Genomic DNA, 15,322 nt, shown 5'->3' with positions numbered 1-15,322 from the left:
TCTGTGTTACTCAGACTATATGGAGCAGACCAACAAAACATCAACAGAAAATCTGTCTGATAATTATCATTTAAAACAATTACATATGACATATCATTCACAATATTCATTGTGATCAGGGAAGGTTGCTACATATTAAAAATACATAATTAACTTTTAATTTTTGTCTCAACAAGCATAGTATTAAAAAAAGTGTTATTTTACAATAATATTACAGTATTATTTATTTAGTTTATATTTATCAAAGAACAGTTATTGAGTTTTGTTTTGCATACAACATGGAATCTACCTTGAGTCAAAGTAGGCACAATTTATCTATTTTGTTGCTTATGATAAACAGAACAGGAAAATATATTGTAAGACCATGAGAAGCAGACAAAAATAATTCCTCAAATAACTTATTTGTATTTTCTTATAAATCAAACTGAGCAATTATTGTTGCATCTGCTGAGCTATGGGACAAAAGCATCTGCTTATTTTTTCTATTTTGAACGAAAGTAGAAAAATACTGTGGTGTGGTGTTGTGGTTTTGATTTAGCTGATTAGCTTGGGGACAGTTAAAATATCTGCAACTGTCCTTGTCTGCCATCACAGAACATCATGTGCCAGCTAGACACCGTGTCCTTTAGAAGTCAACAAAAGAATGATTTAAATTAAGTAAGTTTTGATCAATTTTAAAAAAGAAAGAAAGAAAAAAGACTGCAGCACTGCAACTAAAAGTCTCCTGCAGCCCACACAGCATTTCCTCACAGACTTGCCTTTACAAAAGAATCATCTGTAAAACTAATGACGAGACACTTCTGCAGAGAAAGGTCAGTCACTACTCTGTATTTTACTTTTCACCCATGAAGGTTTAATGTTTGTGAATCTTTCCCAGAGTCTAAAAAAGTATTTTTACATGCATGACCCAGTGTCAAGAAAGAGAAACCAATTCACATGTGCATCTGAAATTACTCTGTATTGGTATTTGAACTGTTAGCTCTAATACCGTTGGACTATCAAAGAGGCATATTAGTAATATTAGTACATTTTCTCATGGCACTCACAGGAAGCCAGCTGAGCCAGAGGTGAATTCTAACATACAAACATTAGTATACAATTCTCATAATGCATCCATCCAATACGTTTATAGCAATTTATGACACGCTGTTAACGTGAACTTTCTAGTGTGTAATATGGATCACAGCATGTCAGCTATGGTCTTAGTCTTTATTTTCATGTGGGCACATAATGCTGTGTCAAAGTTTTCAGCACTGAATATTAGAAGACAAATATTGGCTACTGCTGACTTCAGTCTGATAGTGTTCACATTGGCCCAACAGGGATTAACTTTAAGGTCCAATATTATATAAATAAATGTGTTGTTTGATTATAGATCAGGTCTAGGTTCTATATTAATACTGTGAAAGGATAAAATTACTCAGTCCACAGAGGAATGCACACATCCTGTATTCAGAAACTGAGCCTTACAACCAACTGCCAGGATTTTGGTAACACACCATCCAACCTCAGCTGTTGTTTTACCTTGATTGACAACACAACACTAAGAAGTCATTCCGCCACTGAGCTAGCAAGAAAAATGTTGAGGAAATGCTGCACAATCTTTGGATTAAACAAAGCCAATATGTCACTGCACAGCCTTCCCAAGGATAGTTGGGCTGTTTTCATCTGACTGACCATTTCCATTTGCATTTATCTGTGAGTTTAACCAAGCTACAGTAGTACTAGGCTACAATCTGTTACCTGCGGTTGGCTGGCCCTGTGTCACTCAGAAAACAATCAGCCAATCAGAAGAGAGGCTCAGAGACCGACACAAAACAACCTGTTCTTGACAGAGCACCAGAGAGACACCTGAGAGAGGAGATGTAAAACTACACTGAGTTAGTTTTTTTGTCCTTAAAATCACAAACAGATCTTCTGGAAGATCAACACTTCAAATAACAGACTGGAAAAGTGTAAAATATGGGACCTGAAAGTTAACCGATGGCCTGCTCATTCTCTACTCTAATGTCATGAAGAATGAGGTGCAGCTGTGATTGTCCCAGTCTTCTTCAAACATACATGGAAGCATGTGTAGGCCAAAAATTAAAAAGTAAAATTTCCTTAAAATGTCAGCTCATTTCATTCTGTTGTCGCAGGAGGGCAAATGATTAGTGGAGCCTCGTTTCTTCCTGATTTATTAGTACAGGGGCTGAAGAATGGATGGATGGTGTCAGGAAAGCTGTATGTGAATGTATAGATGAGCACTCTGGCCTCCACGTCGTAGAAGGACACCACTCCCTTATCACAGTCCACGTAGACTCCGATCCGTGAGGGTCTGATGTTGACAGCCAGGCTGGTTGAGGGTTCTGTTCGAAAGGCGTAGTCGTTCCGATCACGCAGGCTGAGGAACCAGTAACCATGGGCGGGGCTTACTGTGATTTTGCCCTTCCGATTGACAGAGCGGCATGCCACTCCCAGGTCCCAGTCTGTCTTTCCTCCCACCTTCACCTGGAAGACAGCAGTGTGGTACAGTTTACTGTAATGAGTGCAGACTTACCATCTATAGTGTAAGGTCTTATTGGTCTTAGATTAAATACTGGATCAGATTGTCAAGGTATGTGCTGGGGAATGCAATATTTTCCCCTTCTATTCACTGAGCCTCCCCTGAATCTGTTTGGAGCCCAATCTTTAGTAAACCTCTGATCTAATTTTACGTTAACTACTCTGCTATCCTTAGTTGTGATTTTGGGCGATTCTATCTATCTATCTATCTATCTATCTATCTATCTATCTATCTATCTATCTATCTATCTATCTATCTATCTATCTACCCACCTATCTATTTGTCTATCACCTGGTCTTCACTACTGGTCCACAGCTCAGCTAATACTAATGAACATACTGAACACTGGCTACATGAACGTTTGTCTGCATGTGCTGATGTTGATCACGTAAAACCTGACAAAACTTCACTTTCCTTGAACACAACGAATCACAACCATATCATTTTAACACATTCACATCAGCTTCAACATGTACCTCCCAGTAATGTCGTCCTGAGTTGAAGCCCTGGTGGGCCAGGACACACACCACCCGGTCAAAGCGCTCGGGGTTGTCCGGTACGAGCTGATGGCGCTCACCGCAGTGCACCTGCTTTGCATCTGCTGAGATGATGAGACGTGGGTGGGCTGTGCCGGGGTCTAAAGTGATGTCGGCTTACAGATGGAGAGAGAGCGATGGTGGGAGGTTAATAAGACTTTGTGTTAAAACTAATTGGAAGTGAAAACAAATGTTTTTAAACCCTACCTGCATATTCTTGAACCCTCCTGGTCTCTGTAGAGAAAAGAGTATTTATTAGTAATATAGTATGTATTTTATATTTTTATTTATTGTGCCATGTTTCAGGATCAGAAAACAACATTTGATGCCTTCAGCTAATCAGACTCTTACTTAGATTGGGTCTGGGTACAGACTGGTCCGCCAAGGATCGCTGGCCTGTTGATAAGAGAAAAGAAAAGGTTTCTTTCACACTACTGTTTGTATCTTTGACACATCAGCATTTATCAGAGCTTTCTGTGAAGATTCTCAGTCATGGTGCTCCAAGAAAAGTTGAATCAAGGGCAACTGGACTTGGTCATAGATAGCACTAACAAAGCAAGTGACATCAATAGCCTTGATAATGACCTCATGATTAAGAAATTAAAGGGATATTTTATGTCTTTTGCAACGGTAACAAAAATGAAGATATTGCTACAGGCCAGCTGGTCCATTCATAAAGGTTTCACAATCCATCTCTGGAGTTTGTAGAGCCTTTACTTGACGACCCGGTTTTCTCTCTCAGTCTGAATGACGACTTACAGACTTCTGGCAGTTTCCGCAGCTCTTCCTGAAAGCGCTCCATCATTGGACTGACGGTCCTGAGAATCACCCCTGAGGTCAGCTCAGAAGACACAGACACACAGGACCAGTCCTTAGCTGGTGGGGGGGTGGACAGGGCAGGGTACGTCTGCAGAGAGAGAGAGGGAATAAAAAATGAGGCTTAAAGAAAAACATCAGCTTTTAGAGATTGTCCCATTGGTTAACATAGAGATGATTCACAGAGTTGTCCATGTTCAGCACGTAGCACACGATTATTTGTTGAGGCCTTAACACGCAGAGTGGCCCAATTCCAGTGAGAGTGGGTAGGGGGAGTCCCCTACCCACTCTCACTCCATCTGTGCATTTGTGTGGAGGGTCCGACACATTGAGTGTCACCCCAAACCAATAACCCTTAAGTGGGAGTGGGTTATAAAGCCCTTGTACACCGAGTCTGCATCGATACAGACTTACAAACCACACTCCCAGACGAATGCAGCATCGCTTTGAGTCCAGGGTGGATGAAATACCATACACCTACTAATGTGAGTTCTGTGCGTGGATGAAATACCATACACCTACTAATGTGAGTTCTGATGGAAAATGAAAACATGATCAAAAATAAAGCAATGTGGCCAAGAAGCATGTGAGTGATTTTTTATTCATTCAATTGACAATTTTCCTTTCACAAGCTCACTATGCCATGAATGTGATGAGGCCAATGTCATTGCCCACACACCTACATCTTTGTTAATGCTTTGTATAAGATGATCTTTTTTTAGATAAATATTGATTTAATCACAATATCTTCCTGAAATATTTTGGGTAACGAATTTCTTGTTTCCATCAGAGAAAGGTGAGGGCATCCCAAAGTTTGCAGTTATACCCTCCCCCTTAATGAAGAGTAGTTATACTCCGTGTCTGAGTGGGAGGGTATAGGGACCAGATTGGAATCATCCCAGTCATAACAGCTACAGCTGGAGAGGCTGGTAAACACACCTCACCCCTCATGTTGTGAGCATATCTCATGTTCATGTTTCCCTTATACAGGAAAAAGCTTCAGGGATGAGGACGATTGTCAGGTTGTCCTTCCATCAGTCACATTCTTGAGAACACCATATCTCAGAAACACCTTGAGGGAACTTTCATTTGGACTCAAGGAGAAACTGATGAGATTTTGGTGCTCAAAGGACAACAGTCACCTGGACTCAAAGTGAATGGGTGGCTACTTCGTGCCATTGGCCATCAAACTGCACAACGCCACAACCCCCACAGTCTCAGACTCAAATCTGTTTACAATAGACCTCGGACAAACTGCGACAACTACTAAATTTATTTATATTTATTTTTATATTTGCACACATGCCTACATTGCATTTGTATATGTTATTGTATATAGTATTTCTAATGTATCTTTATTTATTTATTTTAGATTCTGTTTTCATTCTTATTTTATTTCTTTATTACATTTTTCCCCTTGTGCTGCTTTTCTTTTGTGCTGCTGTGTCAATTTCAATTTCTCTTCTCCTCTACGGGAGCTCAGTAAAGGTACATCATCTCTTCTCTTATCTTAAAGATGAACTGTTTAGATTTTGGTACTTTTGATCATTATTCATCCATCCATACCTTGAGAAAGAGTATGTAGTCTTCAGATACAGCCAGCTGGCTCAGTGCTGTACTCCTCTTTCTTAGATCAGCTACCTCGTCCTCCAGCTCCCTCAGCAGGCTCTGAGCTCTCTGCTCAGCCGCTCGACGACCCATCTCTATCACCTGCAGGAAAAATGGACACCAAGCAGATGAGATGATCCACCTCGAAGTGGAGGACTTGCTGACTTCCATTAAAATGAGTCTTTTGTTATTTACCTCCAAGATCTCAGCTTGGCAGCGCTCCATACTGGAGATCAGTTTGGAAAATGCACAAACTGCCCCATCTGTCTCTCTCTCAGCAGCAGCCTGAATAAAAGACAGACAGCAATAGATGTGTTTGAAGGCACTAACTGGAAGTTTGTCAGCTTGGCTGGTCTTATGTGCTCATGAGCAAACTCACACTTCACTGGCCAATATATATGAAGTCAGGATCCTGTATTCAGGTGGGAGATATTAAGCAAACCTATACATATATATATATATATATATATATATATATATATATATATGTCTCTGATTTCCAAATAGGGAACCTGATCTCCTCTTCACTTGTCCGGATGAACAGTCTGGTGTGAATTAGACTGCTAATCCGCAAATGTGTCCACAGTCTTAAACCAGGACTGGACCTGAAAAATGACCCACGTTGGTACAGAATGAAAACTCACCTGTATCTCTCTTAAGGAGTTGTGTATTTCCTCCACCTTCCTCTCTTTCTCACAGATGAGCTCCTTCAGCTCCACCTCTGCAATACCCAACTGGGACTGGAGAAGACAGAAAACACACACCTTAACTGAACTGTGTCTATAACTTGTAACCACTATACACATACAGCTTATGTTAACACAACTATGTCAGATACAAAAAAATTTATAGATTAGAATTCACACTATATAAATAAAAAATGACTTTTAAAAGACAGCATGAGATCAGCAGTAACATTATCTAAATAGGCCCTCATTCTTCAAAAGTGCTATATGTAAGTTTTCTCTGCCGTCAGTTGTAGTATCGTGGTGGGAACAGGTGGAGGTGATGGTTACCTGCCAAGAGCTTCAGCCATTGTTATGTTTAAAATGCTAGAGTTTATAATACATCCTCTGATCAGTTACTTCTTTAGGGCAGACTGGCCTCTACAGTGATGAGACGTCTGAACTGGGGCTAGCTGGTTAGCATGCTAACTTCAGTAGAAGAAAAGAAGTGATAGAAATAGAAACAAAACAAGAGTTAACATTGGTGTTGCTTGCATATACTTGCATATACCTTCTTTAAATGAAGCCATTTTCTTGTTTTGGATTCTACTATGCAAGAGCATGAATGCAAACTGAGTTAAATTCATGTCTACCACAGTGTCTTTTTTGATATGACCACTCTATCTATTCTGGTAATGCAGTTGCAGTGAAAACATAATTTTTCTCCCTACTAACTGACACACACACACACACACACACACACACACACACACACACACACACACACACACACACACACACACACACCTTCTTGATGTGCCACTCCCTCATGGCAGGGATGACGTTGTGCCCTTGGTGCTCGACGGTCTCCACACAGGTGCTGCACACACAGGTGTTGTCAGTCCGACAGAAGAACTCCAGACCTCTCAGGTGGGCGGGGCACAGAGGCAGACTGAGGGAGGCTTCACTTGAGCTGCTCACAGAATACCTGCAGTAACATTAAGATAAACACAGCAATGCTTAGGCCTTGCACATTCAGTACATGACAACTTTAACGTTTGCTCCTCTAAATGTTGCATTAATAAGTTAATAATAGTAAATAAAATTTACTTTTTTTAGACTTGAGGAAAGAACTTTGTCTATCTGCTGCTTGGTGCTGGACAGGTACTCAGAACTTTTCTAATGAGGGCAGTGTGAATGAACTAGCTACTTAAGATTAGACTTAGACTCTAGTACAAAAACACATCTGCAGGAAAATTTATAATTATTACCCAGCAGCATGTTTCTGAAAAACAGCATTGCCCTGTGAAATAGTGAAATAAATTTCTTAAAGCTCCGTATTTTCTCCTTCTTCTGTGTTTTATTTGAAGTGTTGATCCATAAAAAGATATATTAGTGGTTTTAAGAACTAAAAACCATTTCAATGTAGTTTTACATCTCCTCTCTCAGGCTTCTCTCTCTAGTAACAATAGATCAGTCAGCCAATCAGAAGAGAGGACGTTCTGAGCCTCTCTTCTGATTGGCTGACTGCTATGGTTTTATTAGATCACTCAGAAAACAGATTTCAGGTAAACACTCAGAGAAACCAAATCTGATGGTGGGTCGAGGTGGGCAGGGCTTGGTGACTACTTTGTTCCAGAAGTCCTGACGGCTGGTTTTAAGGCTCAGTTTCTGAATACAGGCTGTGTGCATTTCTCTGTGGACTGAGGCTTTGATACTTTCACAGTATTAATATAGAACCTAGACCTGCTTTGTAATCAAACTACACATGGACATCTATCTTTACACTATATGGACATTTAAGGTTTTGAACTGCTGGTCAGATGAAACAAGATATTTGCAAATGTCAGTTTGGATTTTGGGAAATTACTTTACTTATTTTAGAACAATGAATTATTTACTTTATAAAATGTTTTCCGGGCTGCATTAACGATGTGGTTGAATCAAAGCCCTCTTAAGAGAGTGTAGTTTGGTACCTGCGGGGAGGTGAATACGGTGGAGGTGGGTCATGGTGCAAACTGTTCTGAGCCTGGAGGGCCTGGCGAGTGTTGACTCGGCTGGAGTTTCGGGGATGAGCATCATTGGGATGGGGAATAGTGGTGTGAGGCGTCCCGGGAGTCGAGAGCTGCTGAAAACGGGTCATCATCTCAGCAAACACGCTCTCCGGCATCTCTCCTGGCTTGAAGGGTGGAGATAGGGCTGGGTGATGATGATCCTCCGCTCCTCCTCCCTCTCTTCTGTCTGTTGGCGCTCCAGAGTTGGCCATCTGCTTGAACTGCTCAGTGATTTCCTTCAGGGTTCGGTTGATGTGGAGCTCCGGTCGATGGTGGAAGGACTCCTTACACAGGGGGCAATGGTAGAACTTTGCACCCCCGACCCCTCTGTCCCAGTAGGAGGAGATGCAGGTCTGGCAGAAGCTGTGGCCGCATGGCGTTGACACCGGGTTGTTGAACACCTCCAGACAGATGGAGCAGCTGAACTGGTCTTCAGACAGAAAGGCTGCAGGCAGTGCCATAGCTATCCAATGTTAAACTGTGTGAGAGATAGTGTTACCCTTAGAGGAAATAACTAATTCAGCATATTATGATCCAGAACAGACTGTGTTCTTGGTGCCCAACATTTTTGAATTTTCCTAGTGAAAGATATGAATCTATGTCGAACCTGTGACCCTGTGCCTTGTGACTTGTTAGCAACATTTAGGTTCCTAAGGGAGTGTGGAATAATGTGAGCACATTTACACACATTTAGACTCAGACTTAGGCAGCAGCTGATCACACAATCAGTGACTGGGACTCGCCTCAGGTCACTTTTGGTAGCAGTGTAGATCCCAGAAGAAAAACTAATTCACTATAGAGAAGAAAAAAAATAACATTTTGGCTCAATTTTTCCACATCATTCAGTAACACAGGAATACATGTCTGGGAATCTGATAAACCTTCACACTGGACTTGCAGCTTTATACCCAGGTAGCAAAATTAAACTTCTGGCCCAACATAGGACTGTTTCCTCAGCCCGAGTCTGGCCCATATATTTCCACATCTGGGCAGATTCCAGCCGTTATTGTCTGACAGATTTTCTGTGCAGAATTGGTCCAGATGTGGAATCAGCATCTGACAATCATGCTGTACATGGGCCAGATCCAGGCCGTGGAACCGGGCGTATGCTGGGCCAGAAGAAGACAAGCATAAGCAATATGAACCAAATATGGGCTGGATTTATTTTGCTGTGGGTAGTTAGCTTTCTTCACCCACTGCTTTACACTAGTGTTGTGGTCTGGTAACCTGACAGTGTGGGATTTAGCAAATGAAGGAGAGTCACCCAAATCAGGTTTGCCCCTCAGCTTTAGCAGAATCAGATCAGGTCAGGTTACAACCTACCTCAACCCTGAGACAATGGATCTGAATGGAATTTAATGTGTGATGCTCAAAGCAATGAAATAACTAGAATCACCTCCTTGTGGCCGCTCAGACTAGCTTCAGGTTACTTCTCTTTTTATCCAGAGTCATTATAAAATATTAACCCTTTGTGTGACATTTTCTTATAATTGCTGGGAAGTCTGGTGTTATGGCCAAAAATGTGAGGTGATTTTTTGTGCCAGATTTGAACAAGTTCCCTCAAGAAGTTACTGAGATATCACGTTCATGAGAATGGGATGGACGGACAACCCAAAAACATAAACAGTGTATTTATTGGGGACTATTTTCAGCAGAGGATTAATCCACATTTGCTGCTGTAGTGGGTATTTTCTGCTGTGTGGTTTCACTTGCTGTGTAAGTGCATGAGGTTCACTTACTCACATGTAGGAACAGAGACTTTCACAGAGAGGTTTGTCTGTTTTTTAATTACCTAATCTGGAGTATATAGACGTCATTCAACCTCAGAGCTGCTAAAAGTCCTTGTTTTTTCTCACCTTCAGATTAATATCAACCAGGCAGGATTACATAACATACTATGGGCTACACAGATACCTCTTGACTAGTGGAGGTGATTTTAGCACCAATCCAGTGAAACCCAAAGGGACCAGTCCTTAAACATTTAACCTAATCCAAATCCTTACTGTGCACCCTACCTACACCTACAACCCTATAACTAACCCCTTCATCTTCTAACCTGATCCATGAACCCACAACACCCTGTCAGTGTGTCTGTGTGTCACTCAGTCTGAATGAGTGTGCGTCTCATGCACTTAAACACACTCCTTCTGACACACACACACACACACATACACACACACACACACACACACACATGATATCAACAGGTCGTCTTTCTGTCTGTTTCTGCTTAATGACATGTCAGGTGAAATGCTGAATCTCTAGATCACGCGACGCAGCTGAGAGGTGTCACTCAGCAGGGCGTCCTCTCTAACCCTGGGCACCGAAATGAAAACCAAGACGCTCCGCAGCTGCGACGCATCCAGTGTGTTCCTGCCCTTATAGTAATATAGAACCTACACCTGCTTATAATCAAACAAGACATGGACATCTACTTTCATACTATATGGATCTTCAAAAGAAAGCATGCAAAACAAACTGGGGAGTGTTGAGTTTGAAGGACATGAACATCTACCGTAGATTCACAGTCAGGATGTCTCATTCTCTGCTCTGAATGTAGTGCCCCTTTAATAAAAAAAAAAGAAAGTATTTATTTAGTATTTATTCATGAACAATTGCCATTTTTACAGCAGCTTTTTTTGTGGGACACAAGTTATCTGCAGGAGGCGTCAGCCACAGCGTCTGCATCAACTGTTTATGTAGCAGCTACAGTGCTGAGTCACAGTGCTGTGTAAACAGAGTCACTGCGAAACTAGTTAAATTATAATTGTCTGTTTGCAGCTCTGCAGCTCTGCAGCTCTGGTGGAGCCAGTTTCCCACAGCTGAGCTGAGGAGGGCAGGAATGAAGTAAACAACCTGAGCATAGTGATCATAGCTGGAATAGAGGAGAGATGACACACTGTTGACTGTGGATTTCATACCCCTTCACTTTTTACACACTTCACTGTGTTGAAGATTGCATTTTAAATCAATGACATTTTTGCCATTGTAGTTGAAACTAATGCCAATCCAACAGTCCTAACAGGGTGTTCACAGGTGCTGGATCAAAAAAAAGGCTAGAGTCAGAGAAAGGATCCGGATTCTGTGCTAAGAGCTCCCAGAAATCTAAATAAAGCAACGCTTTGATCTTTGATATTTGTCAAATCACCATCAAAAAGCAGAACAGGCTTTATATAGACACAAAGACATTCATCACACAGGTGATTGTGACCTTTATGATTGAGAGTCAAACTGCCCTCAGGCTGAACCAATCAGAGCAGAGCTGAAAAACACTGTCTGATCGAACCACATGGCATGCCTCAATAGAAAGGACAAAAACAACTTATACTATAGGCCAGGTGTGTAGACACGTGTGAAATACAGTACATCAGAAGTCCAGTATAAATCATGAGTCACATAAGTCCTATGCTTAGTAAATCGATGGGCGCTGTTAGCAGATTCAGTGTGCGGATTCTTTTTCTGACTCAATCCAACAGTCCTGCAGTAAAGTCTGAACCTTTATTTATGTATATTTTATGTAAAGGATGACTGATCTTAAAGGAAAGTTGTGTCAGCTGTTGTGCTCCAGCTGTCTCTGCAGGATCAGGAGTGGGGTTGTGTTCTTACATACTGTAGCTAGCTAGTTAGCAACCTAGCTATATTCATGAAAAACTGTTATGAATGATGTCACACAGGATCTCTGGAACTCAGAGTGACCATCAGGTTCTTGGTCTCCTCTCTTCACCCTGATGTCTGTTAGTCCAGGTCCAGCTCTAGAGGAGTCCTGGTTGTTCCAGACTTCTTTATGTCACAATGATGGAGACCAATGTTCTTCTCAGGAACCTTCAATGCAGCAGAAACACAACCCTGTCTCTGAGCTCTGCAGCAGTTCCCTCCCACTCATGGTTTCTGCTCTGATCTGCATTGTCAGCAGTGAGACCTGATATAGACAGGTGTGTGTCTTTCCACATCACGTCCAATCAGCTGAATTCACCACGGACGGACTCAAATCAAGGTGTAGAAACATCTCAGAGATGATCAAGAGAAATGCAGGAACCTGAGCTAAACTTCAAGTGTCAGAGCAAAATGTCTGAATACTTATGTCAATGGGATAATTAAGTTTTTAATTTTCAATGAATTTGCAAAGAAATTATAAAATTGAATTATTGAGTGCAGAATAATGAGGGAAAAATGAATTTAAAATGATTATAGCATGAGGTGGAACAAAAGTGAAATGGTCTGAAGGATTTCTGAATTCACTTTATTTCTTTAATAAATGTAGAAAACGTTAACTGCAGCTATTAGCTGCTGCCACAGACAATGTGTCAAGATGGAAACTTGACTCTGACACTGATTAGTCAGAGCAATAATAAATAAATTAACTAAAATCCTCTCTTGTATTTAAATTCTATGTTTTAGCAGAGTCAGAGGAGAAGATAGATCATTTATTTCTGTTAACTGAAACTGAAATAAAAGGAGGCTTTATAAAAAAAGATTACTGAAACTGCGTTATGTTTACAAAACTAAAATTAAACTAAAATGAAAGAGAAAATATCTTTAGTTTGGTCTCTGTCAGTTTATTTCATAGCCTGTAGTGTTTAGGCTGGATACGTCATCTATCTTCAGCTTTTTATCTGTGTCAGATGGAGCAGTATCTCACAGCTGATTGGCTCTTGGTGTACAACCAGTACATGTTCACTTCAAGTGTCCACAACATTCACTGTGTTAATGAAGTCATGTTGTTGTTGTTGTTGTTGTTGTTGTTGTTGTCTCACAAACACACTGACTAACACACATCTTGTATAGTTGTATTTTGTGAATGTTGTTCGTCCTCAGTGAAAACCTTTTTAAAATGGTTTGAGTTTTTTATCACATAATACTTTTTCTGACCTTTCTGATAAAAAAAAAAATCACTGAAACTAATAAAAACTCAAGTCAAAATAGCAAAAACGAGTAAAACCTGTTTTAAAACCTAATTAAAACTAAGCTTAAATTGAAAAAAAAAAAAAATCACTGAAACTAATAAAAACTCAAGTCAAAATAGCAAAAACGAGTAAACCCTGTTTTAAAACCTAATTAAAACTAAGCTTAAATGGAAAAAAAAAAAAATTTGAAGCTATTATAACCTTGGTATCCTGTACAAGTTAGCATAAAAACTGAATGCAGGGGATGGGGGTAGGGGTGGGGGGTAGACCTCTTACTTTGAAGCAGAGCTTTTAGTCAGTGAATGAATGTTTTTATTTTGAAAATGTGATAGACCATACACTGTGTTGATCACAGGAGAAGAACCAATCACAGTCGATTCCTCCACTGTCACTCATGTGTGAACCTGTCAGTGTCCTGTGATTCTTCACCAGAGACCACGGTCTGATCTGAGGTCTGTGTTTGAAGATTTTCAAATAAAGAAAGATTTATTTAGTTTGAAAGGTTTGCTGAGTTTACCACGACCAGACTTCATCACTGACCAAAAGAAAAAAAAATGAAAGCAACAATAGCTCCTTTTGTTGATTTAGTTGTTTTTATGTACATGTCTTCCTTTTTTGTATCATATTATAGTCTTTTATTCTATAGGTTCTACAGTCAGTCAGTCAGTCAGTCAGTAGGTTGTTTCAGACACTTACTGCTCAGCACACCGTCACGTCTAAAACACATATTTTAACTCGTTCCTTTTGTTCTTAAGTCTCAGGTGTGGTTTGAGTTTATGCATCACCTGTCACCAGTGCCATTCACTCAGCAGCTACATGTTGGGAAATCAGTCCCAGAGGTATGAGCTCCACCTGGTGAAACTGAAGCTGCAGTGTAAACAGCCACCTAAAGCTACTGACAAAACATCTTATCACAGTCTTTGGGAACTACCCGTGTTTTATCTGCCAGTCTTTCATTCACTTTATTTAGCAGACATGTTTGCATATTCACCCTCTATAGAAGCAGAGATAACAGGCTCATAATGTTTTACTCTCCACCCACAATCATGAGCTCCTGATGGTGAAACTGTGGATAACACGAACAAACGCTGCTGAGCTGGACACTCAACAAATACTGTGGTCAATCTGAACCTTTTAACACCTGTGTGAACATGTGGTACATGTACTGTTCTCATGATAATGAGCTCTAACACATATTTACAGTTGTCTGTTATCTCACACACTTAATTAGAAATAACACAATAGTGTAGAAAGTGTTTGGTTATTGAAAACAGATAACAGGCTGCTGTTTGGTCCATTAACTTAGTGGCGGGAGGCAACAAGTGAAACACACAGATTCCTAGTGAATGAAAAAAGACTCTAATGTGTTTCCACTTTAGATAGACGTGTCTTACCTGCTCTGAGGGCTGAAGAGATTATTTCTGTGTCAGCAGGTCAAAATATGAAGCATTATGTCCAAGATGTCCAAGATGTCTTCTCTGCTCCTGTCAATCCCTGTGTCTGCATCTCGGTTGTCACATACCTTCCTTTTTCTTTCCTTGCCTGTGTCATTGTGCTATTGACCCCTCCCACCTCCTAATCCCCCATCTGTAGAGCTAATCCAATCCAACCTGCTCGACAGGTGTGGCTGTGCAGATATGCCTTTTTTCTCTCTCTCTCTCTCTCTCTCTGTCCCAGGGCCAAAATGATTTCATTAATGCACATACGAAAGCCACATGTCAAATAACACAGCTCAAGAATGATACCAAATAAATCTTTCAATAATCAATAAGATTTAATCATGGGGTCATGGGAGTTGTTGTCTTCTCTCGGTTTGGATTCCTTCAGTGTCAGTGGTTCAGGAAATCAAACAGACCTGCTGATTCTAACCATTAAAAACACTGAATGAAGCAGTTTGACATTTAAAGTCAGAGTTTGAGCGACGCTGTACGGAGGACAGAGACTCAGGGAAGAGCTGGAGCTGAGACTGATGCTAACCTTTGTTCTGATTGTTTCTCTGATAACTTAAGAAGCAGACGTTCAGCAGGTTTTTACCAGCAGCTGAATTCTCCACAGAGGTGTCCTCCTCTCCATAACAAACACACCAGGGGATTAAAACCAGTAGAAACACCAATAAAGCAGTTTACCTTTAAAGATCAGAGATTCAGCGACGCTCTTCAGTGACACAGGACAGGACGTCTCCAGCAGCTGGGAG

The 15,322-nt window shown here is 40.8% G+C and overlaps 1 protein-coding gene across 2 annotated transcripts; it reads right to left on the bottom strand.

The window, feature by feature from the left end:
- Positions 1-1,906: 1,906 nt before the first annotated feature.
- Positions 1,907-14,600, bottom strand: LOC111230475 (E3 ubiquitin-protein ligase TRIM21-like). 2 transcript variants are annotated; one of them, XM_022757223.1, is made up of 11 exons: positions 14,523-14,600; positions 8,147-8,702; positions 6,978-7,158; positions 6,150-6,245; positions 5,701-5,790; positions 5,464-5,607; positions 3,841-3,988; positions 3,433-3,477; positions 3,289-3,315; positions 3,022-3,197; positions 1,907-2,490 (listed from the first exon to the last, which is right to left on the bottom strand). In XM_022757223.1, the coding sequence occupies exons 2-11, from the start codon at positions 8,683-8,685 to the stop codon at positions 2,122-2,124; spliced, it is 1,815 nt and encodes a 604-aa protein (XP_022612944.1). In that variant the 5' UTR covers positions 8,686-8,702; positions 14,523-14,600; the 3' UTR covers positions 1,907-2,121. The 2 variants fall into 2 exon arrangements, with proteins under 2 accessions (XP_022612944.1, XP_022612945.1); XM_022757224.1 differs by lacking the exon at positions 14,523-14,600 and adding an exon at positions 10,740-10,758.
- Positions 14,601-15,322: the final 722 nt, after the last annotated feature.

The sequence above is a fragment of the Seriola dumerili genome, unplaced genomic scaffold (genome assembly GCF_002260705.1).
Source record: "Seriola dumerili isolate Sdu_G_001 unplaced genomic scaffold, Sdu_1.0 BDQW01000267.1, whole genome shotgun sequence".
NCBI lineage: Eukaryota > Metazoa > Chordata > Actinopteri > Carangiformes > Carangidae > Seriola > Seriola dumerili.
The sequence above is the reverse complement of the archived record's forward strand: the minus strand, read 5'-3'. Positions and strand labels throughout refer to the sequence as shown.

Coding starts and splice junctions, on each gene's coding strand:
- LOC111230475 (XM_022757223.1), bottom strand. CDS start 8,685: ATGGCACTGCCTGCAGCCTTTCTGTCTGAAGACCAGTTCAGCTGCTCC. Junction 5,791..6,149: donor ACTCCTTAAGAGAGATACAG/GTGAGTTTTCAT, acceptor TCTTTTATTCAG/GCTGCTGCTGAGAGAGAGAC. Junction 5,608..5,700: donor GCCAAGCTGAGATCTTGGAG/GTAAATAACAAA, acceptor TTTTTCCTGCAG/GTGATAGAGATGGGTCGTCG.